Source organism: Eublepharis macularius, chromosome 1 (assembly GCF_028583425.1).
Source record: "Eublepharis macularius isolate TG4126 chromosome 1, MPM_Emac_v1.0, whole genome shotgun sequence".
Lineage (NCBI taxonomy): Eukaryota > Metazoa > Chordata > Lepidosauria > Squamata > Eublepharidae > Eublepharis > Eublepharis macularius.
This window is the reverse complement of record NC_072790.1, coordinates 126,255,219-126,270,480: the sequence shown is the minus strand read 5'-3', so window position 1 is coordinate 126,270,480 and position 15,262 is coordinate 126,255,219. Positions and strand designations below refer to the sequence as shown.

At 47.0% G+C, this 15,262-nt stretch overlaps 1 protein-coding gene across 4 annotated transcripts in view; it reads right to left on the bottom strand.

Moving 5' to 3' along the window:
* The window catches only part of STXBP5 (syntaxin binding protein 5), a 374,150-nt gene that overhangs the window by 306,162 nt on the left and 52,726 nt on the right, over positions 1-15,262 (bottom strand). For all 4 annotated transcript variants that reach the window (XM_055002095.1, XM_055001852.1, XM_055001931.1 and 1 more), the window contains exons 3-4: positions 13,805-13,886; positions 13,278-13,378 (exon numbers count right to left, since the gene is read on the bottom strand). In XM_055002095.1, the coding sequence (XP_054858070.1) occupies positions 13,278-13,378; positions 13,805-13,886 (183 nt within the window). The remainder of the gene's footprint in view (positions 1-13,277; positions 13,379-13,804; positions 13,887-15,262) is intronic.

Sequence of the window (15,262 nt, the reverse complement as noted above, 5' to 3'; positions counted from 1 at the left end):
TTGGTTTACACTGTGTGGTAGATACATCAATGTTTAAGGACTCAGCTGTAAGTATCATCTGTTTAGTGTACAGCTTGTGGTCGATTGCTTGAGAGTCCTTCTCCAAGATTCCAATTGCCTCTTCTGGTGATGGATCCAACAAACAGCTAGGACTATGCTCGGAACAGATGACTTCGCCATCCAACTCTGAGTTAGACCCACATCTCGAAATCGATGCCTGAACCGGTGGATGCCAAGTTGAATCCAAGCTCGGCTATCGCTTTGTTGGTGCCAACTGCAATGACACTGGGGAAGGAGGACAGGTGTGGTAATAATACCATCCATGAGGATACCCAAAGGGTGGCTAAGGTGGGTACCAAGTTCCTGGCGCTCGGTGGAATAACAGGAGTTCCTCTGACGAGGCTGAGCGATGCCTCCTCCAACTGCCAGCATGCAATCGGGATTCATCTTTCTCCAACTCTGAAGATCTCTCCAGAGAACCATCTCCCCCTGACAGAAATTGGTGTCTGCTCCCTGGTTGGTTCCGGACACCTGTCTCAGGCTGGAGGGGTAGATCGGCATCGAGATTTATGTGGTATTTTTTCCAAGTGCTTGGTCTTGTCCTCCTGTTTTCTCGAGGTACGATTGCCAAGATCGTTATCACTCGCCACCTGAGTTTGAGTCATGGGGATTTGTTCCCGTTTCCAAAGGAGAACGTTCCACTAACACCACATTAGTCGTGGAACAGTTCGATGCTGATGTATCTCTCGCTCTTGAGTGTTGCTGACCTCTTTTGAAGACATCACATTCTCCCAGTTTTAATGTACTTTTTATAATTTGGTTGGAAATTGATCATAACTGCATCAAATTTTGTTCACTTTACAAAGATGATTTATGTTCTTATCAAAATCTATTACAAGGATCACTTATCAGCTCTTCAGCACTAATTGTCAATAGTTATAAGTAATAGTGCAGGGTAAAAATGGCTAGACTCATGCGCGAAGGGCTCATGTAAAGGAGAAGAAGCATAATTTACTTTTGCCTAAGTGTGTTAGATGCATATAAAATGCAAACCAATACTGTTAAATGAGGGTTTCTTACCTAGGTCAATACAAACACAATTTTGTGTGTGCAAGAAAATATTTTTAAACAATATTTGTTTTTAAATGATCCAAGGAGTATAATGTCAGCAAATATAAAGCACAATCAGAGCAAAATAACTGGCCTCACCCCCATTCAGCCGCCATTTTGTGGATGGCTCCACCCACTGTGGCAGCCATTTTGCAGTTGTGCCCACTATCTTATGTCAGGATTCCAAAGGAGCCCACAGGCTCAAAAAGTCTACTGACCCCCTGCTCTATACAGTCTAGTTTGCACTGCAATGGATTGAATCCCACCACTCTAGATTATCTTGCTCAATACAGATTTTCCCTGCATTTCCGTTCTCCCAGCAGCTCCTTCTGACCCTGAATAGCTGATCAAAGGACTCATGATGAATAGAAGAAACCATACACATCCTAGCTCATAAGTGAGACAGAGGAAATAAGACAAAATCTTCCACCAACAAAGTTTCTGAAGATTTTTTTTAAGTAAATAAGTATAAGACTGCATCTTAGGCAACAAATCAATGAAACTCTGGAAATAAGTCCTTAATAAATTCAGTCACATTCACCAAGAATCATGTCTCAGTAAAGCATGTCTCAAAACAGACGTCACAGCAGATTCCTTAATCATAAGGTGCGGGGTGCGGGACTCCGGCTCTCGATGGAGCGCCACTTACGCTGGTGTCGAGTGAGAGGAGCCTGGAGGTGGTCCTGGATGCTTCCTTGTCTATGGAGGCACAGGTCTCAGCGGTTGTTAGATCCTCTTTCTTCTATCTAAGACAGGCTCGACAACTTGTCCCCTACCTATCGACCCATCACCGTACGACAGTGATCCAGGCAACGGTCACCTCCAGATTAGACTACTGCAACTCGCTCTACGCAGGGCTTCCCTTGGGCTTGATCCGGAAACTGCAGCTGGTTCAGAATGCAGCTGCACGGGTGGTTGCCAGAGCACCAATCATGGCTCACATAACACCTATCCTACATCAGCTGCACTGGTTACCGGCTGAGTACCGGGTCTGGTTCAATGTTTTGGTGTTGACCTATAAAGCCCTATGCGGACTGGGCCCAGCATACCTTCGGGACTGCCTCTCCCTATATGTTCCCCGGAGGTCGCTTCAATCAGCCACTAAGAACTTGCTGATGGTCCCTGGCCCCAGGGAGGTCCGCCTGGCCTCTACCAGAGCCAGGGCCTTTTCAGTTCTGGCTCTGACCTGGTGGAACTCTCTGTCTGAGGAAACTAGGGCCCGACAGGATTTGTTATCTTTCCGCCGGGCCTGCAAGATGGAGATGTTCCACCAGGCATTTGGTGGGGGCTAGGCTGTCCTCTCGCCGGCCATACCACTGAAGACCTTCCACCACCCATGCAAGAAAATGCTGTGTTTTAATATTTTATACCCGCCAATTTTAATTGTTTTGATATAATGTTTTAATGTTTTTATAATGTTTTTACTGTTTTAAACTGTTGTTAAACCACCCTGAGCCCGTCTGACGGGGAGGGCGGTCTAGAAATGTGATTAAATAAATAAATAAATAAATAAATAACTGTGGTTTGGCATGATGTCTGAATTAATAAACAGTTACAGCCATTACTCATTTAGCAACTCAAATTCCTCGTTTGCATGTCTTGTAGAAGTTCAAGCCATTAGAGAAAACCATTGTTTAGTCTAAACAGAGCACTCATCTGTTTATATGCAAGACACACAAGAAAGTTGCATCAACTCTAAAAGTAATGTCAAGTGGTAAAAACAAGCTTGAACATAAAATATTTTTTACTCTCAATGTTCTTGCTTCAATAAACTTGAATATAAATAAGATCTTCTCTTGTAGTTAATGTCTTAAATTTAACATTAGACCATTATTTGAATAATTTATGGAAGTGTCTAATAAATAGCGAAGCATGTTTTAATTGTTGAAATGCATAGTCAAGAATTCATGATTTTTGTCATCACGCATTCTTCGCAAGTTAATGGAAGACACTATAAGCTAAGTCACAGTTATTTTTCTTTCAGCATTTTTTCATATCAATGCTTCCACTTTTCTTTACAAAAGAACAGGATTGCTGAAAGTCATCATAGACCCCCCAAACAATGGTTCCCTCTTGGCACCTCCTCACTCCAACCAGATTCAACACAAACATCATAGGAAATCATACTACTTGATCACTTCATGAATTCCCAGGGCAAAGAGTCCTTTCCCACAGGGGGCAGTGCTTTCCCCATTATTGTTTAACATTTATATGCGCCCCCTCGCCAGGTTGGTGCGAAGTTTCGGACTTGAGTGTCATCAGTATACAGATGACACCCAGTTATACCTGCTAATGGATGGCCGGCCTGATTCGGCCCCAGATGTCCTAGAGCAGCGATGGCGAACCTATGGCACGCGTGCCACAGCTGGCACACAGAGCCCTCTCTGTGGGCACGCGAGCCAAGTCGCCAATCGCTAGGTCCAGGGCTCATTTGGAGGGGGAATGCCTGCAACGGCGTTCCAGTAGCTCTAAGAAGAGATCACATGGGTTTTGGCCCTGCCCACGTGATTCCTTTTCCTCAAGGCTGCCTCCGTGCTGCCCATCTCTTTAGCAGCAGGAAGCGGAGGCAGCAGCCGGGCTGCTGGGGCTGGCTTTCTAAAGAAGAGTAAGCTGCTTTGATTTAACTTGCTTTACTTTCAGTCGTGGCTCTTGAGCGAGTGAGAGAGAGAGAGAGAGAGAGAGAGAGAGAGAGAGTGCTTGCAAGCAGGGCTGCTGGTCTAAAGAAGGGCAAACTGCTTTGATTTAACTTGCTTTACTTTCATTTGTGGCTCCTGAGTGAGTGTGTGTGTGTGTGTGTGTGTGTGTGTGAGAGAGAGAGAGAGAGAGAGAGAGAGAGATGTTAATTAGTTGGGACAACTGTATGAGTTGTATATCTTAACTAAAATCTCAATATTCAGGTTTAATTGCAGTGCTGGCACTTTGAAATAAATAAGTTGGTTTTGTGTTGCAGTTTGGGCGCTCGGGCTCAATAAGATTTGCCATCACTGTCCTAGAGCATGCTTTTGAGGCTGTAACTGGATGGTTGAAGCAGAGTCGGCTGAAGTTAAATCCCACAAAGACGGAGATCCTGTACTTGAATTGCGGGAACGTGGATTTGGGACCCCAACTCCCTACTCTTGATGGGGTGGGTGCTTACACCAACCCCGACGATGAAGAGTCTGGGGGTGATCCTGGATGTCTTCCTGCCCAGGTTTCTGCAGTTGCCAGGTCCTCGTTTTTCCATCTTCATCAGACCAGGCAGCTTGCTCCCTATCTGTCAACCCTCGATTTAACTACAGTGGTCCAAGCAATGGTCACCTCTAGGTTAGACTACTGTAAAGGGCTCTGTGCAGGGCTTCCCTTAAGTCTGATTCGGCAGTTGTAATTGGTCCAAAATGAGGCGGCGCGGGTCATCACTGGAGTGCCGGGAAATGCACATATAACACCAGTATTGCGCCAGCTGCATTGGTTACCGGTAGAGTACCACATCAGATTCAAGGTTCTGGTTTTAACCTATAAAGCCCTATGCGGACTGGGACCAGCATATCTGCGGGACTGCCTCTCCCCATATGAGCTCCAGAGGACACTTCGTTCCAGTAAAAAACAGCTATTAGTAGTCCCTGGTCCCAGGGAGGCCCTTCTAGTGTCGACCAGAGCAAGGGCCTTTTCAGTCCTGGCTCCAACCTGGTGGAACGCTCTGTCTGATGAGACCACGGCCCGGCAGGACTTGCTATCCTTTCGCTGGGCCTGTAAGACAGAGCTGTTCCACCAGGCATACGGCTGATGCTGGGCAGGGTCCCCCACTGGTTGAATAGAGGGGATCGTCCCTCCCTATCAGGAAATAGCTACCACTTGACCCTTTGTGATATTCTTTTAGGGGCGGTTGGATGATGGATCATATCAATTAATTCTGTGCTGCTGCTTTTTGTACTCTGTATTTTAGATTTTAAATTATATATTATTGTCTATTGGTTTTAAAGTTGAAATGTTAACGTTTTTTATAATGTATATGATGTAATCCGCTCTGAGCCCGCTGATGTGGAGAGGGCGGAATATAAATAAATAAATAAAGTTTCAGTAAAAAATTAAATCATACATATACTATCAAGTTGAATAATTAAAATAAATATTTCAATACTCTGAATAAACAGAGTATCATACTGTTTAAATCTGGTAATCAAGCTCCATGTCCTGTTTGACAAAGATGATATTCTTAGCTTTATAACAACTCATTTTACTAACGTTCAGAGTTGCCAAGGTTTTATATTGTACCCAAGCACACTGTGTGTTCTTGCACTTTTGAATAATTCAATAATTTTTAATAATTTTAGCACTAGATATTTCAAATATTAACTTCAGTTACGGGCCTATTTTGCTCAGGTGATTTTTGCCGCTTTAGGCCCCATACCTCTTCGGGTTTTCTTCTCAATTCCAGACAATTAACTTCCCCTTCAGATTTCAATGCAGTATTTCATGGGCTGCAGGCGAGCGCTAAGTGGAGAAGGAGAGTGGGGAGGGGGTCCGGCGACAAAAACACACGAACGCAGTGCTGGAGGTAAAGAAAGCCACAACTTTATTGAGATTACAGCTCAGGGAGCAAAGGCGCACATAGGGCACAGATCCGAGCATCGGCTGACCCGCTTGCCAAGTTTATGACCCACATGCCTCCTCAGACCCCTGCTGAGGAGGGGAACCATGGGATGACAGTCAGTGGGATGCCACGTGAGTATACACCCCTGTGTGAAACACCCCCTGCCATCTGAGAGTGAGGCGGACTGACAGCCCCCGACTGGGCATGCACCAGCCATTCCTCACTCCCCAGACCCCTTATGGGGATCACCATAATAGGAAAACTGAGCCTGAGGGCCCTGTTTCCTCCCAAACAGATTGGTGCCCAATGCCAATACGCCACAAGAGCCACAAAATGGCTCACCACCAATGCTTCTGAGAGCTGCACAACCAAGGCAAGCAGGCCTCTCCATGTCCTACAACCACACATCCAGACCCAAGCCGGACGAGCATCACCAGGCAAGAACCATCGCCATTCCACAAGTGCTGACCAGGGGAAGAATCACCCCGCGGGACTCCACTGGCCATCCCACAGCCTCTGCCAATTGTCCAAAGGAGGCTCATCCTGAGCCGGGGGCCCCGAGGAGCCCCTCCCAGCTGGTCCTGCATAACAGCAGAATGCACACACGGCTGCTGCTAGGATCCAACATGCCAGCGCACCCCTCCAGCTCCTGGCCAACTCGCCACCACAAGACCTGGCAGCCTCCAACCCTTCTGGTAGGATGAACCGGAACCAGCTCAGCACCTGCAGCTAAAAGAGAGAATCAGAGGGAAACTTGGGCCCCAACAATGTAGCTCGGCACCCCCGGCTGTGCAAATCCACCTGTCCACAGCAGGGAAAACCCCAGACCATCTTGCCAGTAATCATCGCCCCCAGGAAATGGGGGAAAGATGGACCAGACTGATTGCAATAACATGAACTCCGAGGAGGGGAGTAACATGAATGAAACTCCCATCCCTTGCTCTATGCCCAGAGGAAGGCAAAAAACCTCCAGGACCCCAGAGCCAATTGGGCCTGTAGGAAAATCCCTTCCTGACCCCAAATGGCGATCGGCGTTACCCTAGGCACATGAGGAGGAGCCACCTGACCTACCCAACACCTGACTCACCAGCTAGCCGAAGGAAGTAGAGGCCAGTCATTCCGGCGCAGGACTTGCCCCCGCACGGTATCGGCTGGAAGAGTGACCGCTAAATCTGGGCCCCCAGAGACATACCCGCAGGAGTAATCCATGGTTCTGCGGGGGGGCAGCGCCCCCGCCATGCCACGCCTGGGCCTGGGCCCCAGGACCCCAAGGGGGAACCCACCAAGTGATACCCTTATCGTTAAGGGTGGGGGGAGCGAAGCCCCATTTTCCCCTGGACCTGAACGCGCCAGACTGTAGCCCCCTGTGCCTGTAGCACAAACAGGAAGCTGCATGAAGCTGCAGGCCAAGGCTAAGGGAGCTTGCTGGGGAGGGGGGGGGTGACCAGCCAAGAACCTCATATCCCCCGTGTAATCACTTCTCCCATAGATGGCTGGCAATGGTCCGATCTAAAAACTCCGTCCACAAAGGGCGGGGGGAGAAACCCTCTAGTCATGCCACAGATTCCATGTCCAGCTGCATATGGGCTAAGAAAAAGCCACCAGTAGTAGTAGTAGCAGTAGCAATAATGATGATGATGATGATGATGATGATGATGACGACAACTTGCGCCCTCAAGGTGAATGAGACCAGGACCTAGCCAGTGAGCCACCCCCTAGAACCACTCTGCCCCCGCTCAAGGCCCAGAGCACAGAGTTCCCTGGTGGCTACTAACTGTGGTCAGCCCCCCCAACTGTGAGAGAACACCCGTGAGCCGTAAAGAGGTAATGCCACCATACTGGATCCAGAAAGCGACCCAAGGGGGGAAACCGTGGTCAAAGACCATGATTCAGGCCCAGCCCCACTAGGAGCTGGCCAAGCCCCCCCCCCCAAACATACAGCTCCTAATCCCAGCTTGGATGCTCGGCGTACCACAGAAATAGGAAAGCCTATCCCCTCTTGCTGGACATCTAAAGGCCAGCAGAAGTTTGGTTCCATGCACTGGACTGAAAGGGGGCACCTGGGTTGCTCAAGCTACTAATTGGATGTGTGAGAGGAAGGAGAATAGCCATTTATCCATACTATGCACCATGTGCCTGCCCCTGGGTCCCTAATGGTGAAGAAGAAAAAGGGGGGGGGTATATTATGCTAGGTCCCGACTTGGCATGTGAAAATCCCTGACACTCCAGGCAAACTCCCCCAGGTGGGGTGGAATAGCAAACTGCAGAACCATTTGCTAGGCCTGACCGGGACCTGCTGACTGCATGACCTCCAAGCCAGCACAATTCCCCACACGTAGGCAATGCCTGGGGGTGCGCCCCAGATAATGACAAAGATTCTGTCGTTGCCTGCCCTCAGAATTGGGTGGATGTGTGAAGAATGAGCCATGGGGGTGCCATTCCTGTAAGGCCAGCTACTCAATCCCAAATTCCAAGATAAGTGATGTCCATCACTGCCTATTCTTGTGTGCAAGTGCTGTCTAGTCACTAGTGACCTGGTGACTCCACCAATTTTGCTGTTTTGCAAGTGTACGTGTAGAAGATTTTCTGGCAACATGCATGCAAATACTGTGCAACTGAAGCAATATCTTTACAGCTGCCCCTCGGCTAGGTACCTGTGGCTTTACCTGAAATTACAGTGAAATGCCTCTTCCAACACCTCTGTGTTGAAACGTGGAAGGAAGCCACCATGACTACCAAGCTTCCCCATCATATTCTGGCACGGCGGGACTAAAAGTGCCCTGCCTCCATTCTCAGAGGAAGCAATCCCAGTGGCGGCAAATTATAGCAATGAACATGCCTCTACACAGGCAGCATGCATTTATAATATAGGTTTTGGCCATTGCTAACAGGATGATGGATGTGGACCAAAGGCCCCTTTCCATATGGCCATTCCTGTCTTATATATCAGAAGCTGCAAACCAGTTACTAAAGGTTTTCTATATATTGATTCTACTAGGCCTTACCCCTGTGTCTTGTTAAGGAGATAGATCCAGAGGGGTTACCCATGTTAGTCTGCAGCTGCAAAACAGCAGAGTCCAGCAGCGCCTCCAACACATGCATCTGAGGAAGGCAACTGTGGTTCTCGGAAGCTTGTGCTATAAAGTTGGTTAGTCTTAAAAGGTGCTACTGGACTCCTCACCACAGCAATAAGGAAAGCAGATCTGTTTGGAACAGAGCCAAGTAAGAAGGCCTCAGTCCAGAAAGCCACTTACTTCTCCTCCCACAAGCCTAGGGATTCTCCCCTTACCAAATGGTAAACTGCTCTAAACTGGTACATGGGGTTGCCGGCCCTGGGTTGGGAAATTCCTGGATTGGGGGGCATGAAGCCTGGGAAGAGCAGAGTTCGGGGGGGAGAGGAACCTCGGCAGAGTATAGTGCCCTAGAACCCACTCCCCAAAGCAGCCATTCATCCCAGGGGCAACCCGTTGTCTGGACCCAATTGTAATTCTGGAAGATCTCCAGATGCTACCTGGAGGTTGGCCACCTTACTGATACAGGACTGAAGCACCCGCCCGGGCTCACTGGAACCCATGCCACAGCAGCAGCCCCAACTGCCATGGTCCCCCAGGTGTGGTGCGGGCACAGGGCCCCTGCCCAAAGGAGGCCATGGGAACTGCCCATGCAGCCCTACCTGGCCTCACTCCCATACTTCCTACCGGGGCGCACGATCACAGCGTCTGACCCCATCTGCTCTCTTCACTGGTGCCATCCCTCAGTGCCCTTTGCTGGCTGCAAGGATGGTGTGGCCCTGTCTCCGCAGGCCTGCTGCTGCCTTTTCGCCACGGCTGCTGTTGACACTGTGCAGCAGCAGTTTGTGGCCTGCATGCAGCCACCGTTCATGAGGACTCGCTGCGGTGGCCGTGCGCGGCCCATCTTCCTGCTAGGCTGTGGCTCCTCACCATTGCCGCTCTCTGCTGCCGCAGCAGCCTACAGTGTCCACCGCCACTGTGGCCTGTGAGGTGCACTCACTACCGGCACAGCGCGCAAGGCCTGCTCACCGCTGCTGTCACTTCCTGCGGCCAGCTGGCCGCCGACACTGTCCGGCATGGCCCCACTCGCTGATGGCGTGGCCTGTAAGGCCTGCTCAGTGCCACCGTTGCCTCCCGTCGCCAGCAGGGCCCGCCCGCCAGTCAGTGCAGCCTGTGGAGCCTGCCCGCTGGTCGGCGCAGCCTGTGGGGCCCGCCCACCGGTTGGTGCGGCCTGCGGGGCCCGCCCGCTATCACTGTAGCCTCCTGCAGCCTGTAGCCACTGCCAGAGCCTCCCACAGCCCAAAGGACAGAGCCAGCACCTCAAGCGGCAGCCATTCATGCACAGCCCACACCACTCCCTTCCTCTTGAACCAGGCGTGTCCCTCGCTGCCACCACGGGCCAAGTGCTGAGGGGCGGGGGCCAGCTTCTCAGGTGAGGGACCTGCACCAGATGTGCTGGGTGTGCCTCCCCAGGCCCGTTCACTCCCCTAACCATTTGCAACATGGCGGCCACCATGCCATCTCCCCGCATCACCAGCAATCCTGCCTCCCAGGTGAGTCTGGTTGCTTCTCTTCTTAATGTTCTGCCTCTGCAAAAAGCCTTGAAATGCCTCAGTGAAATCTGAAGGGGGAGTTAATCATCTGGAATTTGGAACAAAATCCAAAGAGGTATGGAGCCAAAAGTGGCAAAACACATCATGGTCTTAATCTCAAACTATAGTAAAGTATTTGAAGAATCTTCCATTCATAGAATCATAAAGTTGGAAGGGGCCATACAGACCATCTAGTCCAACCCCCTGCCCAGTGCAGGATCAGCCTAAAGCATCTCTGACAAGTATTCATCCAGCTTCTTCTTGAAAACTGCCAGTGAAGGGGAGCTCACCACCTCCCTAGGCAGCTGATTCCACTTTTGAACTACTCTGACCGTGAAAAAGTTTTTCCTAATATCCAGCCGGTACCTTTGTGCATGTAGTTTTAGCCCATTGCTTCGTGTCCTACCCTCTGCTGCCAACTGGAACAGCTCTTTGCCCTCCTCCAAATGACAACCTTTCAAATATTTAAAGAGAGCAATCATGTCCCCCCTCAACCTCCTCTTCTCCAAACGAAACATTCCCAAGGCCCTCAGCCTTTCCTCGTGGGGCTCAGTCTCCAGACCCCTGATCATTCTTGTCGCTCTCCTCTGCACCCTCTCGATTTTGTCCACATCCTTTTTGAAGTGAGGCCTCCAGAACTGCACACAATACTCCAGGTGTGGCCTGACCAAGGCAGTATAGAGAGGGGCTATGACCACCTGCGATTTTGACGCTATGGCCCCTTTGATACAACCCAGGATTGAATTAGCCTTTTTTGCCACCGCATCACACTGACTGCTCATATTCAGTTTACAGTCCACTCTTACCCCAAGCTCCCTTTCACGTATACTACTGCCCAGAAGTGTATCCCCCATCCAGTATTTGTGCTTCTCATTTTTGTGGCCCAGATGTAATACTGTGCACTTGTCTTTGTTGAATTGCATCCTATTCACAGCTGCCCACTTCTCCAGAGTATTCAGGTCTTGTTGAATTTTAATTCTATCTTCTTGGGTGTTTGCTACCGCTCCCAATTTGGTATCATCAGCAAATTTAATGAGCAGCCCTTCCACTCCTTCATCCAGATCATTGATAAAAATATTGAAAAGTACCAGGCCCAAAACCGAGCCCTGTGGCACCCCACTGGACACCTCCCTCCAATCTGACCACCACTCTTTGAGTGTGGTCCTCCAACCAGTTCCCTATCCACCGAACTGTCCTGTAGTCCACTCCACAGTCTTCCAGTTTGCCCATCAGAATGTCATGGGGGACCTTATCAAAAGCTTTACTTAAATCCAGATAAATCATGTCAACAGAGTTTCCCCGATCCAGTAAGCTGGTCACTTGATCAAAGAAGGAAACCAGGTTGGTCTGGCAAGATCTGTTAGGAACAAAACCATGCTGACTTCCCTGGATCACTGAGTGGTCCTTCAGATGCTTACAGATTGATCCCTTTAAAATCTGCTCTAATATCTTCCCAGCAACAGAAGTCAGACTGACCGGCCTGTAGTTTCCCAGGTCATCCTTCCTCCCTTTCTTAAAGATTGGGATAACATTTGCTCTTCTCCAATCTTGTGGCACATCCCCAGTCCTCCAGGAGGCCTTGAAGATGATGGACAGGGGTTCTGCAAGTTTTCTGGAAAGTTCTTTCAGCACTCTTGGGTGCACCCCATCCGGCCCAGGGGATTTGTATTCATCCAGTGCAACCATTGTTAGCTTGTCAACAAAATTCTTATTTCAATCTACATTTAAATCAACTGTAACCTGCAGAAAACTTTTATGAATTGTCCATTTATCGCAGGTAAACCAAATGTCAGTTTCCCTAGGATGTTACACACTTTAAAATCCCACCTTCCCATGTATCCACGTGACTCATCTCCAGTTAAGTAAATCAGGTTTAGTTCCAATGAAAAGACTGGAAAACTCTAGAAGCTGCCTTCTACTGAATCAGACCATCTGTCCATCAAGGTCAGCATCGTCTACTCAGACTAGCTGCAGCTGTCCAGGGTTTCAGGTAAGATCTTTCACATCACCTGATCCTGTTAGCTAGAGATGTGGGGTCTGAATCTAAGATCTTCTTTACACCAAGCAGATGCTGTACTACTGAGCCTTTCCACAAGAACAGAAGGAAGTAAGAAAATAACCTGGATTTGATTGCAAAAGCTAATTTAACACTATTCTGTTTTTAAAAACCCACTCTTAGCTTTAAAAAAAAACCTCGTTTCTATGACTAGCATATTTTAATATTCTTACTTATTTCACATTATTTTTTCAGTTTCTGGTTGTCAGGGAAGAGATAAATATACCACACGACACTGAAGATCGATAGAAGATGAAGAGCTGTATCTCTAATGTACTCTAACATTTAAAACCATTATGTATTGCATATACCATGTGGGATAAGAATTCTACTGACTCAGAATCTAGACAGCTGGAAAGTGGCCTGCACAGCTTGTCTCTCTCTAAGGAGCTACGTTCAGCTGACTAGCCATATATTTCCGTTAGTGAGACATTTGACTACTCTGTTTTTGCAGTTCCAGTCAGGTGGCAACCAACCAAAGAGCTACTGAACCCTAGTGGGCATCATAACTAGCAGCAGGCTGCACTGGGTTCAGATGTCATTAGTTCTGCAAGCTCTTCTAGCAATCATCTACTCTTTACACTACATTCTATGTTTTTTCTGTACTTGCACAAAATTCACAGAATGCATAACTATAGGTTGCTGCAGCCAAAAACGTACATGATCAAAGTATTTTCTGCTCATGGAGTTAGTTTTATATTTCATCAGAATAATCACTTTTGTGCAGCACTTGGGTAACACTGTTTAACATGATTCAAGTTCAGTAGCACCTTCAAGAACCAGATTTCCATCAGTATCTAATGAAGGGAGCTTTGACTCTCAAAAGCTTATACTCTGGAAATCTTGTTAGTCTTTGAGGTGCTATCGGACTCAAATCTTACTCTTCTACTGCAGACCACCTAAAACTGTTTTAACATGAAACTATCTCCAATTCTTACCGTTCTCTGTTGAATTTTAAAGAGTGTAGTATAGCAGGCCTCTTCTGACGCAAGTTCCATAAGTGTAACGTATCATCAGCCAAGGCACTCACAAGGGCTCCCTTACAAGAACAGAAAGGTTTGCAAGAGAATTTAGTTTACTCAAGTTTTGTATCTTAAAAGAGCAATATTTTATTGTTATTAAACTATAAATAATAATATATCAATTATCCTTTTCTGTCATGTCACCTAGATTCTATTGGCAATCCACAAATCAGTATTGGGACATTGTCCAATATGTCTTAATTTAAAGAATTATTATCCTACGACTCATTGTAAAATTGGTTACTAACCTTTTCTACTTGCAGACTAAAAACAAATATACATCAGTATTTTACAAAGTATGTGCAGCCACTCAGCTCAATACACATTTAAAGTGCAGCCAATTGTACTAAATATGTTGACTTCCTATGATTTAAATACATTAACCCAAAATGCAATTTGACAGATTTTCACAAAATAGCACTACGTGTGACAAACTCACTAACCTCATTTATCAGGAACTGAAGCTGGATTACAGCTGCTCCACTGTCATGTTGGCAGTAGCATTCAACTCCTGGCCGACCAAAACTATCATTGATTTCATTAAGGAAAAGGTACCCATCAGAAACAAAAAGAAAGTTCTTCATCAATATACATAGTTCTTAATATGACCCCATCTGTGATTACTTAAACCAAGAGACTGGAGTCATGGAACAGAGAAGAGATCTTCCAACAAACCTGAAGCCTCAGGTTTACAGAAAAACAAGAAATCTAAAAATGAAAAAAGCACCAAAATAACAGAAGCAGCACCTGTACATTTAAGAAATTAATGCCCTCTGAGATTTCAGTATCCATTGTGGGGTTATTATGCAAACAAAACAATGAAACACTTTATTTACAGCTACAAAGGTATTCCCCTTTTGCCCAAACTCAGACTGGAATAATTCCTTTTTACGGCCTCACTGGAGACACAGTAGAAGCCTCTGTGACCTCTTCTGGGTGGCTGTTCCATAACCACGGGGGTAGTTGTAACAAGCACGCAGCAGCCACTGAAAGAGGCCATGCTGTTGCAGACCACACCTTAAACAATGACAAAAGATCTCTCTGGAAAGAATGAAACTGCTGCACAGGAACATACAAAGTGAGGTGGATCTTCAAGTACGTGCCTCAGGTCAAAAAGGATTTTTAAACTAAGAATCACTCTACTGAGTTGTACCACAAATGAATAGGCAAGCTGTAAAAGGATCTTAGGAACACAGTATTTATTGAAATGGAAGATTAGATTTTATCCCTAGTAATCTTAAATTTACATATAGGTTACGTTGGGTCCAATAATACTTTTGTGTATAACATTTTAATGGGGTCATCTTACATTCAGGGTCATCTTTCTTTTAAATAAATATGGTAACATTATCCAGCCAGCTAGCCCCTGATAAACAGTTGAATTTTGCATCACTGTGGTTTCTGGATCATCTTCTACAGCAGCCAAAGAGTAGCATATTACAGTAATCTAGCTTCAATGATCTAGAACATGGATTAGCACGGCAAAATCGGGCATATGCAAATAGAGAACCTAATTAAATGTCATGGATAAAATGCATTCTTCGCTGTCATATTAACCAGTTTTTCCAACAGGAGACCATGATCCAACAAGACTCCCAAACACTTACCTGAGTCTTTCAGTGAAAGGTACACCCCATCGTTGGTGGGAAGACCAATCACATTTAAATCAATCGCTCTTCCAGTCAGCATCACTTTTACCTGATCTGGATTCAACTTTAGTTTGTTTTCCATCAGCCACCACATTCAGGCACTAAGCCAGGGCAGAGACAGCTATAGATCAAGGCTTCTTCAGAATAAAATATAAAATGCTAAATTATTTTGGAAGACTATTTGCAAGTGGGGAAAGTTCCAAGTTATCCACCTTTCTGTATGAAGAATGGCATATGGAGGGCAACTTTTAG